At 34.3% G+C, this 17,043-nt stretch overlaps 1 protein-coding gene and 1 pseudogene across 3 annotated transcripts in view; both read right to left on the reverse strand.

The window, feature by feature from the left end:
- SPOCK3 (SPARC (osteonectin), cwcv and kazal like domains proteoglycan 3) overlaps positions 1-17,043 on the reverse strand; it is a 421,151-nt gene that overhangs the window by 117,014 nt on the left and 287,094 nt on the right. For both annotated transcript variants that reach the window (XM_080928625.1, XM_080928626.1), the window contains one exon: positions 12,312-12,426. In XM_080928625.1, coding sequence (XP_080784751.1) covers positions 12,312-12,426 — 115 coding nt within the window. The remainder of the gene's footprint in view (positions 1-12,311; positions 12,427-17,043) is intronic.
- On the reverse strand, positions 9,477-10,346 carry LOC308429732 (ADP/ATP translocase 2-like; annotated as a pseudogene). The gene has a single exon. The product of its transcript is annotated as an ADP/ATP translocase 2-like (transcript).

Below are 17,043 nucleotides of genomic sequence, written 5' to 3' on the forward strand. Positions count from 1 at the left end.
CAGAAATTGTGATATATTTACACAATGGAGTACTACTCAGCTATTAGAAACAATGACTTTATGAAATTCTTAAGAAAATGGATCTATCTAGAGAATGTCCTGAGTGATGTGACCCAGTCACAAAAGAACAGACATAATATGCAATCAATGATAATGGGATACTAACACTAGAAAGCTCTGAACACCCCTGAAAGAACTCACAGACTGTGTGAAGTTCAAGAAAAAACAAAGGACAAAAAAAAAAGAAAATGGAAAAACATTATGCTTAATATTTACACACCAAGAAAACTTTGACTAATTCCAGGTTACATTTTGTTTTACATGTACTTTATGCTCATTGTAACTAGTAAGATCTTAATGCACACTATCAAACCTTTAAAAAAAAAAAACTACTGACAAAAATGTATTCATATACTTTTATGCAAAAAATGCTTAAAATCTGTACATTTATCTTTGTTTTTTAAAACAAAGTTGTTCAATTAAAAAAGATTACTCTGAAAGTGTATAGATTGATGTTTTAGTACTTAATTGTGAATAAAACAGCTAATACTGGCTAACCAGTAGCTGTAATTAACGATAGAAACTATTACGAATTTGTAAATTTAAAATTTTTTTAAATTATTTATTGTATTGTGTTAGGTTATAATATGTCATTTTGTTATTCTCTTTCTAATTCCAAACTTTCTTCTTTATTCTTCATATCTCTCTTTCCAACGATGCCTCTTTGCCGATTAACTGTTTACACATATTTCCTTTCTAGTAGTTAACTTCATGTTTGCAGGTTATTGTGCTGGTTACTGGTTTCACTGCTACAACAAAACACACAACAATTGTAATATAAGGAGAGCAGGTTCACAGTGTTCCACAGTTAAAAGATAGACTCCATGTCTAGGAAGTAATGGGGACAGGATACCTGGTCACATTGTAACAGAGTGTCACATAGTCACCCAGGTTGACTTGACACCAGAACACATTACTGCTAATCCACAGCCTGTCAAACCCTTATCCCATTGGATAATGGCAGGTTCACAGTGTGAGATACATTGAGTTTACCAAAACAAAAGTAAAAACAAAAGAACCATAGCACTTAATTGTTTAATGCTGTAGGTTTATTCTCATTTTTATACTTATATGCCAAATACAGACTCAGAATCAAGTTAAATGTTACAGAATCAAAGAATGGATACACTATAAGTTGGGAAATATTTGTCTGAGAATTTTTCTTTATAAAATATTGTGAATGAAAAATTTAATATAGTCAGTAACTATAGAGTTCCTTTAAGAATAATGCAGATTAATAAAACTTCAATTTCTCTACATTGTAGCAATGAAGGATCAGTCGATGTTTTTTCATAAATAACACCATGTTTGTGTTAAAGTATGAGTCAATTAAGGAAAGTCTATTAACAATTGAGAAATGATACAGTTACTGGGTTTTATTTTGTATGGATAGTGCTATTTTCTTTAAAATTGTTACCTCAATAAGTTATCAAGACTCATTTTGCCTACAGTGTGAACCCTCTGGGACAAGGCATACTGCCCTGAGCAACCTGCCATCCCAGGAGGACCTCCATTCACCTGCTGCCTTTCCTCCAGGGAATTTCTGAACCTGACAGAGACACAAGAGGCCTACCCTAACCAGAGGCAGCACTGCCTGCCTCCAAGGAGGCCACTCTAACCCAAGGCACATGGCTTACCTGCCTCCAAGAAGGTCAGCTACAGTCTGAAGCACCCAGGCTAGTTAAAATTAGAGATAGCCAGATGACAAAAGGCAAGTACAAGAACATAAGCACCAGAAGCCAATGAAATTTGACACCATCAGAAACAATATCCTGGCTACTTCAAGTCCTATTCTATCACACCCAAAGAGCAAGATTCTGACCTAAAATCCCATGTCATAAAGATGATAGAAACCTTTGAGAAGAATACAAGTAACTCCATTAAAGAAATACAGGAAAACACATGCAAAATGTTGCCCTCTCCCCAAAATGCAAGGTATTAATTAAACGTTCTCATATTGTGAATAAATAAGAAACACAAAATATACACAAGGCTTAAGGTTATCTATTGTTTCAAATGTTCAGGAGAAAAGAGCTTAAAATGAAGACATAAAAGTTAGATTGTTGTGAACTAGGAAGAGAGAGGTAACTGTTGGCACATGACTGATTGTCACTCCTTAAAAAGGGGTTTTAAGAAGCAAAGGCGACACTGGGAACCTCCTGGTACCTTTCGCAAACAGGATGTAGCCACACACATATAATCGTACGCATTCAAACCTTCATACATAAACAGTAGATGTGATTCAATGTTTACACTGATTCTCTTGTAAGCATTTTTCAAGTTGTTTCTTGACTCTCATGATATTTTGTCTGTGACAGTGTGTGTTCTAGATTAAAATGCCTATAACAGAATCCCTTTCCCTGAGCAAATACTTGGAAACTGTTAATATTTCGTACCCTGAGAAAGAAAGCTGTCTGAGTTCATCCTGATTCATTGTTCATCAGAAACTACAAACAAACAAACAAACAACAAACAAAATGATCTTTCCATGTGACAAATGTGATAGGCCTTGCCTTCAGTTGGAGTGAATCTGTTTGAAATAGTTCAGTTACTGAAAGCTGAATGATAAAATCAAATGACTCCATAAGAAAGGGACTTGAAGTAACTGTCACACCATGAAGAAAGGCATTCAATCAGGTATCTTAAATGTGTCTTGCCATGCAACCAGCCCATTTCTGGTTTTTTGTTTGTTTGTTTGTTTGTTTGCTTGCTTGCTTGCTTTTTTGTTTTGGTTTTGTTTGTTTGTTTGTTTTTTCTGAGAACCCTCTACTGGAAATACAAAGGCTACATTCAGTGAGATGGATTGCATTTAAAACAAATCCAGTTTTGTTTAATTTCGTTTTAAAATTCTAGCTCAGCATTTCTTCCGTTAACAAAGGAATGCATCTCTGTACATGTTTGTGCAATATGTACAGACTAACTTTCACACTAAGTTTCTTTTTAAATTTGATAACATTAAATACTTTTCCTTGGCATTGTAGAAGTGTGCGTGGTGGTGGAAGGGACAATTTCCCTGGAGTATGGTGTAGTCCTCACCAGCAAAACTGGTCCCTGAACTCAACTTCCTCACCAAATGCTTCTTTTTCTGGTGGAACCTTTTGCTTTGCAATAGAAACTCTCACTGCAGCTAAACCCTCCAGAGAAGCCAATGCAAAGAACACATTTGCCAACTGCTGTAACATGTCCCAGAATGTACTTGCCATGGGATTCTCCTGGCCCTCTTTCTTTGTTTTCCACACAATAATCGCTTGTTTTCATCTGTACCTGTGAGAGTGCTGGCTCAGGTTTTATAATTCTAAAATAGCATTTTGTCTAATTTACCTCTAGAGATAGTTATATTGTGTTTCTTAGCTAACTTGAATAATGACTTTTTTTTCAATAGATACCTGGCTTAATCAGATTATGCTCATACCTTGGTTCTGTTCATCCAAACTATGGATGCATTCAGGAGTTTATCTAGCAAGATAGAACTGGGTAAGATTGCCACACAGAAAAAGAAGCAAAGAAATGAACATTTAGATTAAATTTAAGAGCAGCTGGAGGGAGATACTTTTTACCCCAATGCATTGGATACAACTTAATGTCTTTGGATCCTTGAAAATAATCAAATTAGGACTCTTATAATGGGAAATGATACAACTTTATGAAATAAGTTGTCAAAAAAATCCTACCAATTAAATTTGATATAGCAGAGTAAGTAGATTCAAAGATAAGACATTAAAAATTCAATGGGACTCAGACATAAGTAATATAAAATCAAAAGAATAAAATCAGTCTAATTATAAATTAGACTGGGCCATATGTTAGAGTTATCATTTTATGGTACAAAAATTTCAAATTTCTACACATCCATTGCTCTGATATAATTCCTTGATATGGTTAAATCATGCTAATATCAAATACCAAGCCATTTTTTTTTAGCTTCTTGATTCTTCATTTACTGAATTTGTACAGTGATGGTAAAGTGGAAAAGTTACTGTTACCCAACTCATCATGAGGATTTGATAGTATGTTCTCTATTAGAGTATGTTCATTATACACAGTCCTGAGCTATACAGTGCGTATAACAAGTAACAATGCAGTTATGGACTTGTCCTATTGAGCTGCCAAGATGAATTGAGGATTATGGGGTTGTTAAGTAGATTCCGAGTTATTGGGGAGATGATAGCAGTAATATTGCATGAACCTTGGGCTTCAGAATCAGCAAAATATTGAAGTGCCATTTCAAAAAGAGAAAGCCATTCTTAAAATCTTAACATATATTAAAAACCCATTTTAATAATGTGGTACAGTTCCTTTGTCCACAAAAAACAAAGCATCCTATTTTGCATTGATTTCAGGGATATAACATTTTTATCAGGGTGGAATGGGTTAATTGGTGATGTAGTGGATGGAGTATTACAGATGCCTTAAGTAACCTAAGCAAACTCATTGCTTCCCTAAGATAAACATGCATGAAACAGTTTCTTTGCTTGGTGGTCAGCACACTATCTTGGGTGAACAAACATTTTCTAGTGTCCCGGGAAAAGTCACACAGTAAAGGACAGTGAAGGAGATCCTTGGTGAAGGTAGTAAAATGTGAATGAAATTCATAGAAAATATGTTATCAAATTAAACATGGCTCTTTGAAACTATCACCTACACTCCTTTCCAATTCTTTGTCCTCTGACATTCTAGATAAAGAGCAATATGGTAATAATGATGTGATAATGATTATACGAAAAAGTCTCCTATACAGTGACAAAGTCCACAGTCCTTGCTTCTTATGTCAAATAGATAGTAAAATGGCAGAGAAGAGTGTTAAATGTTGGCAGAAAAAAGAATTGACTTTTAATCTATAAATGTAGTAGAACTTTTGATACACTACAGTATAAAAATTTCTGTGGGGCTACGCTTAAATTCCTTCATTATGACAGAAGAATTACATTTAATTGTTTATAAAAGATGGATTTTAACATCACATAAATATACTGCAAGAGAAATACCATAATTATGGGTAAAGTTGTGTGGCTAACAGGTAAAGAAGTTACTAATTAATTAAGTTCAATAAAATGCTTAAAGATTAACTGAAAATGGTTGCTTAAGACTTTCACTGATTAAAAATAGAAAGCTATGGACAATATAGTCCTATATATATATATATATATATATATATATATATGTATGTATGTATGTATGTATATATATATATATAATTACATATTCAATATATCTCTGTACACTATAACTAGATAGAATGTTGTGTGTAAACAAACAAAAAGCAAAATGGTTATGTTAGGCATAGTATAAAACAGAATATTGAATGTATAAATTAAGTCATAGAATGTATAAATTAAGTCATAAAACTTTTTATATCTAGTAGTGATGACAATAATCTTAATTAGAAAAAGACTAAATGTTAAGTGAAAATATTTTTAACTCTCTAACTCTATACATATGTATATTTAAATATTATATTCTATATTTTCTGTGTGGAACAAGAGGAGTGAGAGAGAGAGTGGAGAGAACAAGCAAAAAAAATTTTTTTTCTCTCTCTCTCTCACTATATATATATATATATATATATATATATGCATTCATTTTATATGTGCTACTTGTTCTGTGTATATGGTGTAATTATGGAATAAAAGAATAATAACATTATTAAAACACAGCTTTATGGAATTAAACTTTATTTTCATTATAGTTGTATCTTTAAGAAAAGCAATGAGCTGATTTTATTATGCGATGGTGACATTTAGTGGTTTTGATACTATTTTTCTGTGGATTTTTTTGCTGCTAAAGCTACACAATTCTAGAAATAAAAATGTATGAACTAAATATTATTCTAAAAATCATGTGCAGTAACCTGGGGTAATAAGTTAACATTTCTTAAGGCTGATATTTAGATATCCTCAGAGGAACACTCAGTATTCAAGTGTAGATCAGAAAGTACATCTTAGAAAAGTCAGGTTTCTCTGGGAGACGGTAATCTGCTTACGACATCATTCATCCTTTTATCTATTCATAAGTTAGAAATATCACAAAGTAGCAGATTGCAGCTGCCAAGCCATACCACTGCTGTTCTATTTCTTCAGTAACAGACGCATGTGGAACACTGGTTATATCCTATTAATTTCCTATAAATCCTGTAGAAGCACTGACCAAATGCAAATTATATGTTCTCTGACCTAGGTTAGATAGGATCACCATTATCTAACCACGTAGTCTATGTGGCTGTGGCAGGATTTTTACATTTACTCATGTGGACTCTGAATGAAATTAATCTTTTGAGTAAGTAGACTCACATTCTTAAAGAATATTTTGGAGAACCATGTTGTGTAAAAAAATAAATTAAAAGAAATATATCGTATGAGGAGAGACTGAGTGAGTGTCTCATTAATCATTCAGAAAGCCAAGATTTTGCCACTCCACTAGTGGGCACTGCTGTGTTGGGCTCATCTGATGAGTTCTTGGTCAAGAGAAAAATCAACAGTAATCAAGATGGGATGGTGCCGAACATCTTACAACATGTAAATTGCTGATAATTCACTATGGTGATTTAAAGCAATCAGTGTTAAACACATCAGAATTAGATACTTTAGTCTGAAAATAGTAACCCTGAGACCATTAGACTAAACTATAAAGTTAAAATCTAAAGGCCAACAGGTTTCTTTTTACTTCTAACCTCTTTGATAATATATGTGTGTATGTGTGTGTATATGTGTGGTGACCATAAGAGTGTGTTCCACATGTGTGCTGTGTACATGGATATAAATAGAGGATATGGGTTACCCTAAAGTTAGAGTTCCAGGCTTTGGTGAGGTAATAGAACTTGAGTGCTAGCAGCTGAAATCTGATCCTCTGGAAGAGAAGTATCTCTTCCTTTCCCCATTCCTACTTCTATATTGTATCACTGCATCATCTTTTGTCAAAGGGTCACTAAATATCACTATATTCTGTTACTATGGGATAATAACTAAAAATATTTGGATACTTGCTGGGTAATCTATGTTGTAAATACGTTTTCCATGACTTTAGGATACAGTTCCAAGGTGTTAATTCGATTATTCATGTGTGTTTGCACATGAGTCCCGAAGAACTGGAAACTCACTATTAACTCTGTTTTAGAAGCAAACCAACTAATGAATAAAGGAAGGCTGTGACTGACAGCAGATAGAGTGTCAGAGAACAAATAGAAAGAAAAAGGACAAAACCAAAGCAAGATGAAAAGAAACCTTCCAAGTGTCTCTGCAACTGAAGAAGAGATGGTAGAAAGCCAGAACTTTACCACACAACCACGGACTGGCCAAGATGACAGTGCAAACTAAGACACTGTTCCTTTCTCACAATCCCCTTGGCACCTGGATATGGTTGCTGCAGTGAAGAAGGACAACAGTAGCTGATACAGTACCAGATGCACACACTCCAAAGCCATAATCCCAAGATCAGAGGATGAAGTAAAGACACAAGAGGAAACAGAAAATTCTGAAACCCATAAATACATGAAGCATGAGGCACAGTTAATGCTCCCATTAGAATGGAAAAGGTCAATGTCCTAGACCTAAAGGATCAAAGAAATAACAAAACAGAGACTTTAAAAAAAGATTTATGTATTATGTATAAATATCCTGTAGCTGTCTACAGACACAGCAGAAGAGGGCATCTGATCCCATTACAGATGGTTGTGAGCCACCATGTGGTTTCTGGGATTTGAACTCAGGACCTCTAGGAAGAGCAGTCAGTGCTCTTAACCCCATAACCATGTCTCCAGCCCCAAGAGCGACTGTTTTATGGTCAGCATATAAGGTTTTGTCAGTTTATGAACTATTGCAACTAAATAAATGCCTAAGGTAACATTATTTTTATGTTCCTGGTCTTTGATTTGATAGTTTCTTACAGACACAAAATAGAAAATTGTATTTTATATGTATCTACAAGATTTATAACACATATTTATAGTTTATGTTTGCAGTAATTCTCATATTTTCTTAGGTATAATGTACCATGATTCTTCATGATCAGCTGAAAGGTCATCATTGTTTAAATGAAGTGTGTGCATCTTGGAAACATTACATCTTGTTACTTAATGGTTTGATACCATTCTAGCAATGTTTACAAATGAAGAAAAAAACTGAAAGACGTATGAAATATATGATTTTTATATTGAAGCTAGTCATTAAATAATTTGTTTATTTTCTTTAGTCTAAAATCAAAATCCTGGATAATAAAACAATAAATTATCTGTAATTATTTAATATGTTTAAATATAAATGTTTGGAATAATTTTTGTATTTCCTACATGAACTACATCGGGAAAATAATAATGAACTACATTTTTCTCTACTTTTTAAACAAAACCATATTATTTGCTTTAATATAATTAAAGCGAATTTAGAAAGTTTAGTCTGCAGTTAATAAACTAAAACCTTAGTGTGAAATCAATTTGACCTCAGAGGAATGATCAAAAAGATTGAAGGATGATTTTATACAATGCAGTTTCCTTCTCAGTATTTCCACAACAGAGATGGCGTTAAAAAGAATTTCCTGCTCTGTACAGTAGCCCTAAGACAAACTTCCACTGTAAATGACAGCGGGAAGCCTGGAAATGACACTGAACTGAGTTTTACATTTCCCATGTCCCTTGGCCTTTGGCACTGTGGAGAAATGACATTCAAAATGTTCTGTACTGCTTTTCCACAGTAGTTGGCAAAATTCTGTTCTTGCTTTGCCCTGACAATCTGTCAGAGCAGAATTAGTTTCAAATCCTCTTACCTCTCTTTTGATGCACAATTGAACACAAATTATCTTTATCCCCTAATGTTGTGAATGTTCTCTTTTGACATATTAATATAAATATTGTAATGACTTTTTAATATATTAATATAATTAATATGAATATTGTAAAGAAATTTTAATATATATTAACATAATTAATATAAACATTGTAATGAAACTTGTAATGAATAAATATAATAATAAAAATTTAAGTTCTATAAGACAATTATTTTTTTATTCATTGTGGTCTACTTGGTAGATCTATGACTTTCCTAACTTAATTCATGTCAGGATTCTCTCATAGTTATGAGATGATATGATAAATCAACACATAAAACACATCTCATTCAAAAGTAGGTCTGAAATTGGGAATATTATTGAACACAGATTTTTTATTCTGGTCTGGATATTTTTATTTCTACAATTTTTTTATTATCAGATGTGACTGAAATAAAAATATAATTGAGTCCCATGATTATTGTCATTATGAAAATGGCTTTAAGAGAAAACTGGTCAGATGAATAATATTGCTTCCTACTCTTCAACTGGTAAATAGTTGCCTTTGAATACAGACAAGCCCAGAGAATCTGTCTAGAATGTTCAAGAATTTGGTATATTATACAACATGGCTGTTCTCAAGGAGAATACCTAGGACATAATTATGTGCACTTCTTGATCTCATCATACAAGACAAGCACAAACGCACCATCCATGCCTCGGAGACCATGCGCCCTTGAAAAAAGTCTTGCTTCCTTCATCACCAGCAATCTTCTGCCAGCAGTCCAGCGTGCCTGGATACATGATATCAGTTTTTTGCGTCCAGGCTACATTATCACGCGATGACGAACCGTGTCAAAAGGACAAGAAGGCAGGCCAGCAACAGCAGTGACCGACTTCATCCGGCTGATGAAGATGTGGGTATTTTTGGGCTCTGGGAGCATTCCCTTTGCAGTGTCATAGATACCAAGGTAAATGATAATGCCCTGTTCTGACACATTAAAGCCTTGGTACAGACCCTTAATCCCATCAGATTTGGAGATCTTAGCCAGGGAGCCACCAAGGCCTTTGAATTTCCTTTCAGCTCCAGTTTTGCCCACATCAGTTCCTAGACGGGCACAGGCAAAATCAAGAGGGTCCACAAAGCACAATGATATGGCGCCAGCAGCACCACCTGATGCCAGGTTCCCCGAAACATAGCGCCAAAACGGGGTCCTCTTGTCCACACCACCCAGAAAGATCAGCTTGTATTTGTCTTTGAAGGCAAAGTTGAGAGCCTGAGTGGGGAAGTATCTCGTAACTTGGCCAGTTTACCACACCGGAAGGACAGGACTCCCTGTTCCTTGAGGATATCAACCACGCGGTCTATAATGCCTGTGTTTCACTTATCTGCCGTGATTTGCCTGCTGAGATGCTGCACCAGCAACAGCAGCTTGACCTGCTCGATGGGTGCTTACTGCCATCTTGGAGATGGCTGTGGCCACTCCGCCGGTCAAGAAGTGCTTGGCTAATGACACAGCGGCATCTGTCATGAGTTGGGGACAGGACAAGCTTGCCAACCGGCTTAGACTCCCGCACTCCCCAGAGATCTTGTTTAAAGGTTCTTGTAATTTCAGTGAAAACACTGATGAAGTGGACATTTAAAAAGTGACTAATTTTAAGGCATGGATATTGAATGAAGTCGAGTTTATGTCCTGTTTGAAGTGATTATCAGAGTCAAAAGTCTTCAATTCAATTATGGAAAAATATTCTCTTCCTCAACATAGTGACGAGGGTACAGATATTAAAATCGCAGTTGAAAGACAACTATAATTTGCTTTAGATATCATAGAGATAATTGATACATTCAATGTGCCAAAAGTTATTTAGAGCATGTGGAAGAAATTGGACCAAAAGATAGAGAACATTAGAACATTATATAGAAGAAATCAAGCATAAAAGCGAATTTATTCTTGTGTTAGACAAAAAAGTAAAATATAAATAAAGCAATGTTTAAAGCATAGAGCCACTACTAGAAAGCATCTTAGCCCCGTGCAGTCAATCACTGTGGACATGTCTGAACACTCGGTTTTCAAGGACCACTTTAAAATGGATTAATTTTCTTTAGAACCATAATGCTGCTTCAGAGTTTCAACTGAAGGTCAGTATCATCACATGCTTTTTATCTAAAATATTTATTGAGAGTGTGACTTCACCGACTGATGTGTAAATAAATGAAACCACTGGGTTTTAGACAATAACACTTTCATCATGAGATTAAAACACTGGTCAGTATATATTACGTTATATATTATAATATACTATGTATTTTCTATCTTGGGTTTTGACTGTCTTTTAACAATTTGTGGGCCGAATACTCAATCTTCCAAATATTACACTCCTAGGTGGTGAAAACTTCAAACTAAATATCTGCAATTTAGTAAAGGGAATTAAGACTTTGGGGTCATGTCCTAGAAAATGATTTTGGAATCTGTCTCCTCCACTTTCTCTGTTTCCTGGCTTCTCTATGATGAATACTCTTTCAACTTTCTTCACAGTACTATACTGTTATATGAAATACAAATTATGGACTAAATCTACTGAGCCATGAATCAAATTGACCTTTGCTACTTATAAATTATTTAGCCTGGTCATTTTGTTTTAATACAGAAATCTTGTACACCATGTTAAAAATATTATAGTGTGCATTAAGGACATTTGATATGAAATCATATTTTCCTACCTTTGTAGCCATTATTTATGTTTCAGGAAAAGATCAGTAATGAACATTTCTCTGCCATAGGTCTTCTGTGATAATTCTCAAATTATAAGAATTAGACAGTTTGCTACTCTGTAGATCTTTTCTGAGTATAATCACTATTACACACACATAAGCACATACACACACGTACACAAACATACACACATACATATACACACATACATGCATACACACATACATACACACATATACATATATACACATACAACATTAAAATGTTAGTATGTAATCTAAGAAAAGACAAAATATATATGACACTATGTATCAAGCTACTGAAATGTTTTATTTGTAAAATTCATACACATACATACATGCACTGCATACTGAATCAACATCTCACTTATAAAAACAATATTCGAGCATCTTTATGTGTGGTCAAATATTTAATTATGAACTCATTCCTTGATCTACAAATTATCATACCAGGTGTACACATTTATACATAATCATTTTTTAAAAGAAATAGCTCAGAGATTTTTATATTTAGTAAGTAAATAATAATAAACAGTTCTGTAAGTTTCACTTTATTTTCAGTAGGTAAGAAAGGCATGGAGAAGGTTTCTCTATATAACTGAGACCCAACTAGAATAAGCTGACAAAGGATTCTTTCTTTCTAATAAGGTGCTCATAGGTATAAAAGCACAACTTTTTCAAGTTGTATTAATTACTTTTTATTACCACATAGCCTGGGAGAGTGGATTGAACATAGAACGATAAACAAGTTTCTTTCACTTACCTCTCTTAACATTTCTGCCTGTGTTCATGGATTTATCAGAGGGACATGGGCAACGTCCTTCACACTTGATAGAGATCTGTTTTCCTAATACACATGCCTGGTATTCTAGTTTACACTGTGTAAATAAAAAAAAAAAGAAAGAAAGACAATATTAACCCAAATAATGTAGATTAAATTACATCAATAGAAGGTCAAAGAATGCATAGGCATGTTATGTGTACATGAAATTTCTACATGGTTTTATTTAAATTGCTAAGAAAAGTCCCATACATTCTGCATAATTTAATGGTATATGGATAAAGCAGTATAGTATTTACTCAGGGGGCCATTTTGGTGATCAGGGACAGAAGATTGCAAAGGTTAAGGGAACTGTCAGATGATTTCTTCCCTTGTCTCTCCTTTCTGTTCTTCCTGTCTCTTCTCTCCTCTTTTTATCTTTTCTTTTTGTATCTTTCTAATTCTTTTTTTCACTTCTTTTTTTTTTTTGTTTCTTTTATATACAGGCTCTCTCTGTGTCGTTCTGACAACGTGGAACTCACTTTATAAACAAGAACCGAACTCAGAGAAAGGCCTGTCTTTGCCTCCTTAGGATGGCATTAAAGGTGTGATTGGCCAAAACATTTCTATAAATTGCACAGGTTAATGATACAAAAGGACAACAGAATGATATAGAAATCAACAGCATATCTCCTGTGCTGTCATTTGGATATATTCCTATTTGGTTTTAGTTATTTGACCATGTATGATTTATCTCTTTTTTTTACTCTGTTTGGGACACAGATGGTGTCTTTAGTCATTGACTTGTGCACCCCTGAGTGATATATCAACACACATTAAGAAAAATCGTTAAAATATTTGCATGAGTTAAGTTGACAAACATAAAATTATTGTATAATTACTTTTCATTTTCCACAAAGATAACACTTCAAACACACACCAAGAGACCAAATGTTCATATTTAGATACAAAATGAATATTACATAGAACTTGTATCAATACTTATAACATGATATAATATATATGCTTGCATTTTATTTAGGTACATATATTGTGAATACATGCGTAAAGATACACACACACATACACATATTCACACACACATATACACACAGGTTTTAAGTGGAATTTCTCTTAAGTCTCAGATGTGAACAAATGTGATGTCCTTACAAAAGTCGCGTTGTAACATAAGATTGTGATGTGGTAATGGATAATGCCCTCTAACCCCCCCCCAGTGGGTGCTCATGCCCTTCTTGCTACTGCCCAAATGCTCTGGATTCAAAAGTGAAAGCACACACACGCCGACATAATTTTTGTATGCCTTAAGCAGCTCAATGGTTGGTCACTTTCAAAACTCCCTGGGACTAACACACCCTCTCCTCAGATATTCCTGAATTATTTCTTACTAAAATGTCTGCATCATCTCTGCTACGGAGACCCAGTCAGGTGAGTGAGTGACCGTGGAGCCACGCTTACCTGATTCTCACATGGCCATTTCTCTGTCACAGTCAGCTCTCAAGCTTGCATCCTATTCCTTTCCTGGCATGGGGATTCTAAACACTCTTCCTCTCTCATGCTCCCCTGACCAGAAAATCTAGTGAATCTAAAGTCTCCACTGTTTCCCTGCCCAGCCACTAGAGCAAAAGCTAACTAGGGACAGGAACACTCAGCATCTTACAGACATAACACACAAACACAAACACACACACACACACACACACACACACACACACACACACACACACACACAAATCAGGCTTCTCTTCAGATCATTTCATTATGACTTATGACATAGGCTTAGAACTACTAGTAAAAGAGCAAAATACACTTGTAATTCTATCATCTAAATTCCAAAGTCAAAATACCAAAACAACTGATGATCACATATCTTCGAGTCCCAGTCCCTAAACATTGCATGTAATACTATTTTCTCAAATCTTTTCATGTAACCCCCATATGAAATAACCAGGATAACATTTGTCCCTACAATTTGAAAAAAAATGTTTCTTTTAACAAATCCATGAGTTATTATAAAGAAGGGAATTTTTATAGTAGTTAACAGAAAACAACTAGAACTGAAAGAATGATATTGAAATACTATGACAAAGTTGATTTTATACTTCAGTGTAGTTTTGTATTGGCCTGACTTGAATTACTCTAGGAAAAAAAAAGACACACTATACGATCCTTTATAAGATAGTATTTTATAGATGTGCATTTGACACAATAACCATTATGCTTAATCTTTACACACCAAGAAAACATTGACTAATTCCAGGTTACATCTTGTTTAACATGTACTGTACGCTCATTATTACTCATAAGATTTTAATGCACACTATCAAACCTTTAAAAAAATCAAGTACTGACAAAAATGTATTCATATACTCTTATGCAAAAATGCTTAAAATCTGTACATTTATCTTTGTTTTTTAAAATAAAGTTGTTCAATTAAAAAATAAAATAAACATTTCTAATCTAACTCCATTTTTAAGAGGCTGATTACTATCCTACACAGAAGAACTGTATGTGGTAATTTTGATCGAACATGATTTCTTTCGTACTGCCCCCAAAATTTACTCAGAGCAAATTATATTAAAATTAAATGGAGTAGACATTCTGGCTCCAATGTGAAATTCCCCAGCAAATAATTTAATTTAGCTGACATCAGGAAGCAATAAACGCATTCAGTGGCTAATCATATCACTCATCCTTGCAACAAATCATTTTTTCTTGTTGGTCAGACAAAATCTTAGACTGCGCAACAAATGACTAAAGACTGTGAACAATTTTGCAGGAGTTTGCAAGTGAGAAATGGCTCCTTCATTGGAATAGAACTTTCAAAATTAATGCAGTATTTTAATAATTGTAGAAAGATTTTGTCATAAAAATCATAATAAATTTTTAAAGCTATAAAATTTGAACATGTAAATGAAAATATAGGAACTTAATTACAAATGCTCTCAGGAGAACCAAATTAGTTAACTTAATATTTTTATTATCACTTATTTCAACTTATTTTGTATGCCTTGAATTTAGTAATGTGAAACTTCTAATTCATTACACAATTTATAAAATTTGCAAGAGTCAAGAGCCATATAAGGAAGGCAAATACTGATGAATGATGTTCTAGAGATGACTCATCATTTTGCATGGCTTTGATGGGAAACTACTCTGCTTTGCAAGATCTGCAGAGATTTCATCTAAGGATTGATTCTTGTTAGTGTGCCTTTCCTGTTATAATTAAATAATGTTGTGATCCCTAGGCACCAGCCTATTGTATTGGGCAGGTTTTCTGCAGGTAAGTGACAATGTACTCTCTTGTAGTAATGCTATGTTGACAAATAAATGATTCCTTAATTCCTAATAAGAATTCTATAGAATTGCTAAATTTATACAGGCAATTTTGAGTCTTCTATGGATGAAGGCTACAATTAGGGCTCTGTAAACCTTCATGTGTCATTGGCTCATTGCACTAGGATAAAAAGCAGGCTTGGGACAAATTTACAACCAGGGAAAACCTTTCTTCTGGACTGGCTGTAGAACTAATATCTGATAACTGGTGTCTTAAACTGAGAATAGATAATTTATTGTAAATGAAAGAACATAAGATAAAATATTGACTAGATTTATCTAGACAAAACTTCAGTACAAATCAGAAATCAGTTTTTTTGCTAACTTGATGACATAAGAATTATTGTTTTAAACGTTTAATGAAACTATGGTACTTGTGACAGAAAAATGAATGCCTATTTAGAGAACTAGTCTTAATGAAAACACATCTATACATCGCTGTTGTAACTTCTTATTTATACTATGAATTGAATGTACACATTACCCTTCAAAACTTTAGAAAAAAGAGGTTTAGAATATTATGTGATCATGTATCCAGGAAAAGGACAAGAAGTAGGAGTGACAAGAGTAAGGACAGAGAGCAGAGAGGGCAAGTTTTTAATTACTGTGAAGTACTTTTCACATAGGGAGATTTCTCTTTAATGGCTTTTATTAACTAACAGAAATAAAAAAAAATATGAGCCCTTTTTTTTTCTGAGCAACAGTGGTTGGAGCTTATTTTTCAAATACAATGAGTGAGTTTTTGGCATTAGCACTAGCTCTGTGGAGCTTGGTAATGGAGTCTTTTGAAAATCAACATATAAATCTCTCTCTCTGTGTGTGTGTGTGTGTGTGTGTGTGTGTGTGTGTGTGTGATAGGTGTGTGTATGTAAGTATTCATGAACACTTGTAGAGTTGATGACACAGGTTAGGCCTGACATGTATGTGTGTCTGTGTATGAATATGTGCATGGATGTGTGTATGAATGTTTATGTGTATATGCATATTTGCTTATATAAAGCTTGTCTTTCTGTGGGCAAAGGATTTTCTTCTTCTGGCTCACTAAAAGTGAATTGCTGCAAGCCTCCCTCTTGCTTGGCCAGTGAGAGATGAGGCTTCCAGGAAAGAGAAAAATGAACTCTAACCTAATTTCCTGCTGCTATTCAGCAAGCTTGAATTACCAGATTCTAGTGGCATTTAAGCCTTTGAATAGCAGAGCTTAAGAAAGGTAAATATCACTGAAAGTGAACTACTTTTGCCCCAGCAATCACAACTCCTGTCACCACAACTGCCAATGCCCCATTTCTGCCCTCCAGACTTGAAAGAGGCTGACTGTGAACAAACCCATCAGAACTCTCTTTCCTCTCCCTTCTAACTGCTGGAATAAGCTGCTCCACACTTG

The sequence above is a fragment of the Micromys minutus genome (assembly GCF_963924665.1).
Source record: "Micromys minutus genome assembly, chromosome: 14".
In the NCBI taxonomy this organism is placed as follows: domain Eukaryota; kingdom Metazoa; phylum Chordata; class Mammalia; order Rodentia; family Muridae; genus Micromys; species Micromys minutus.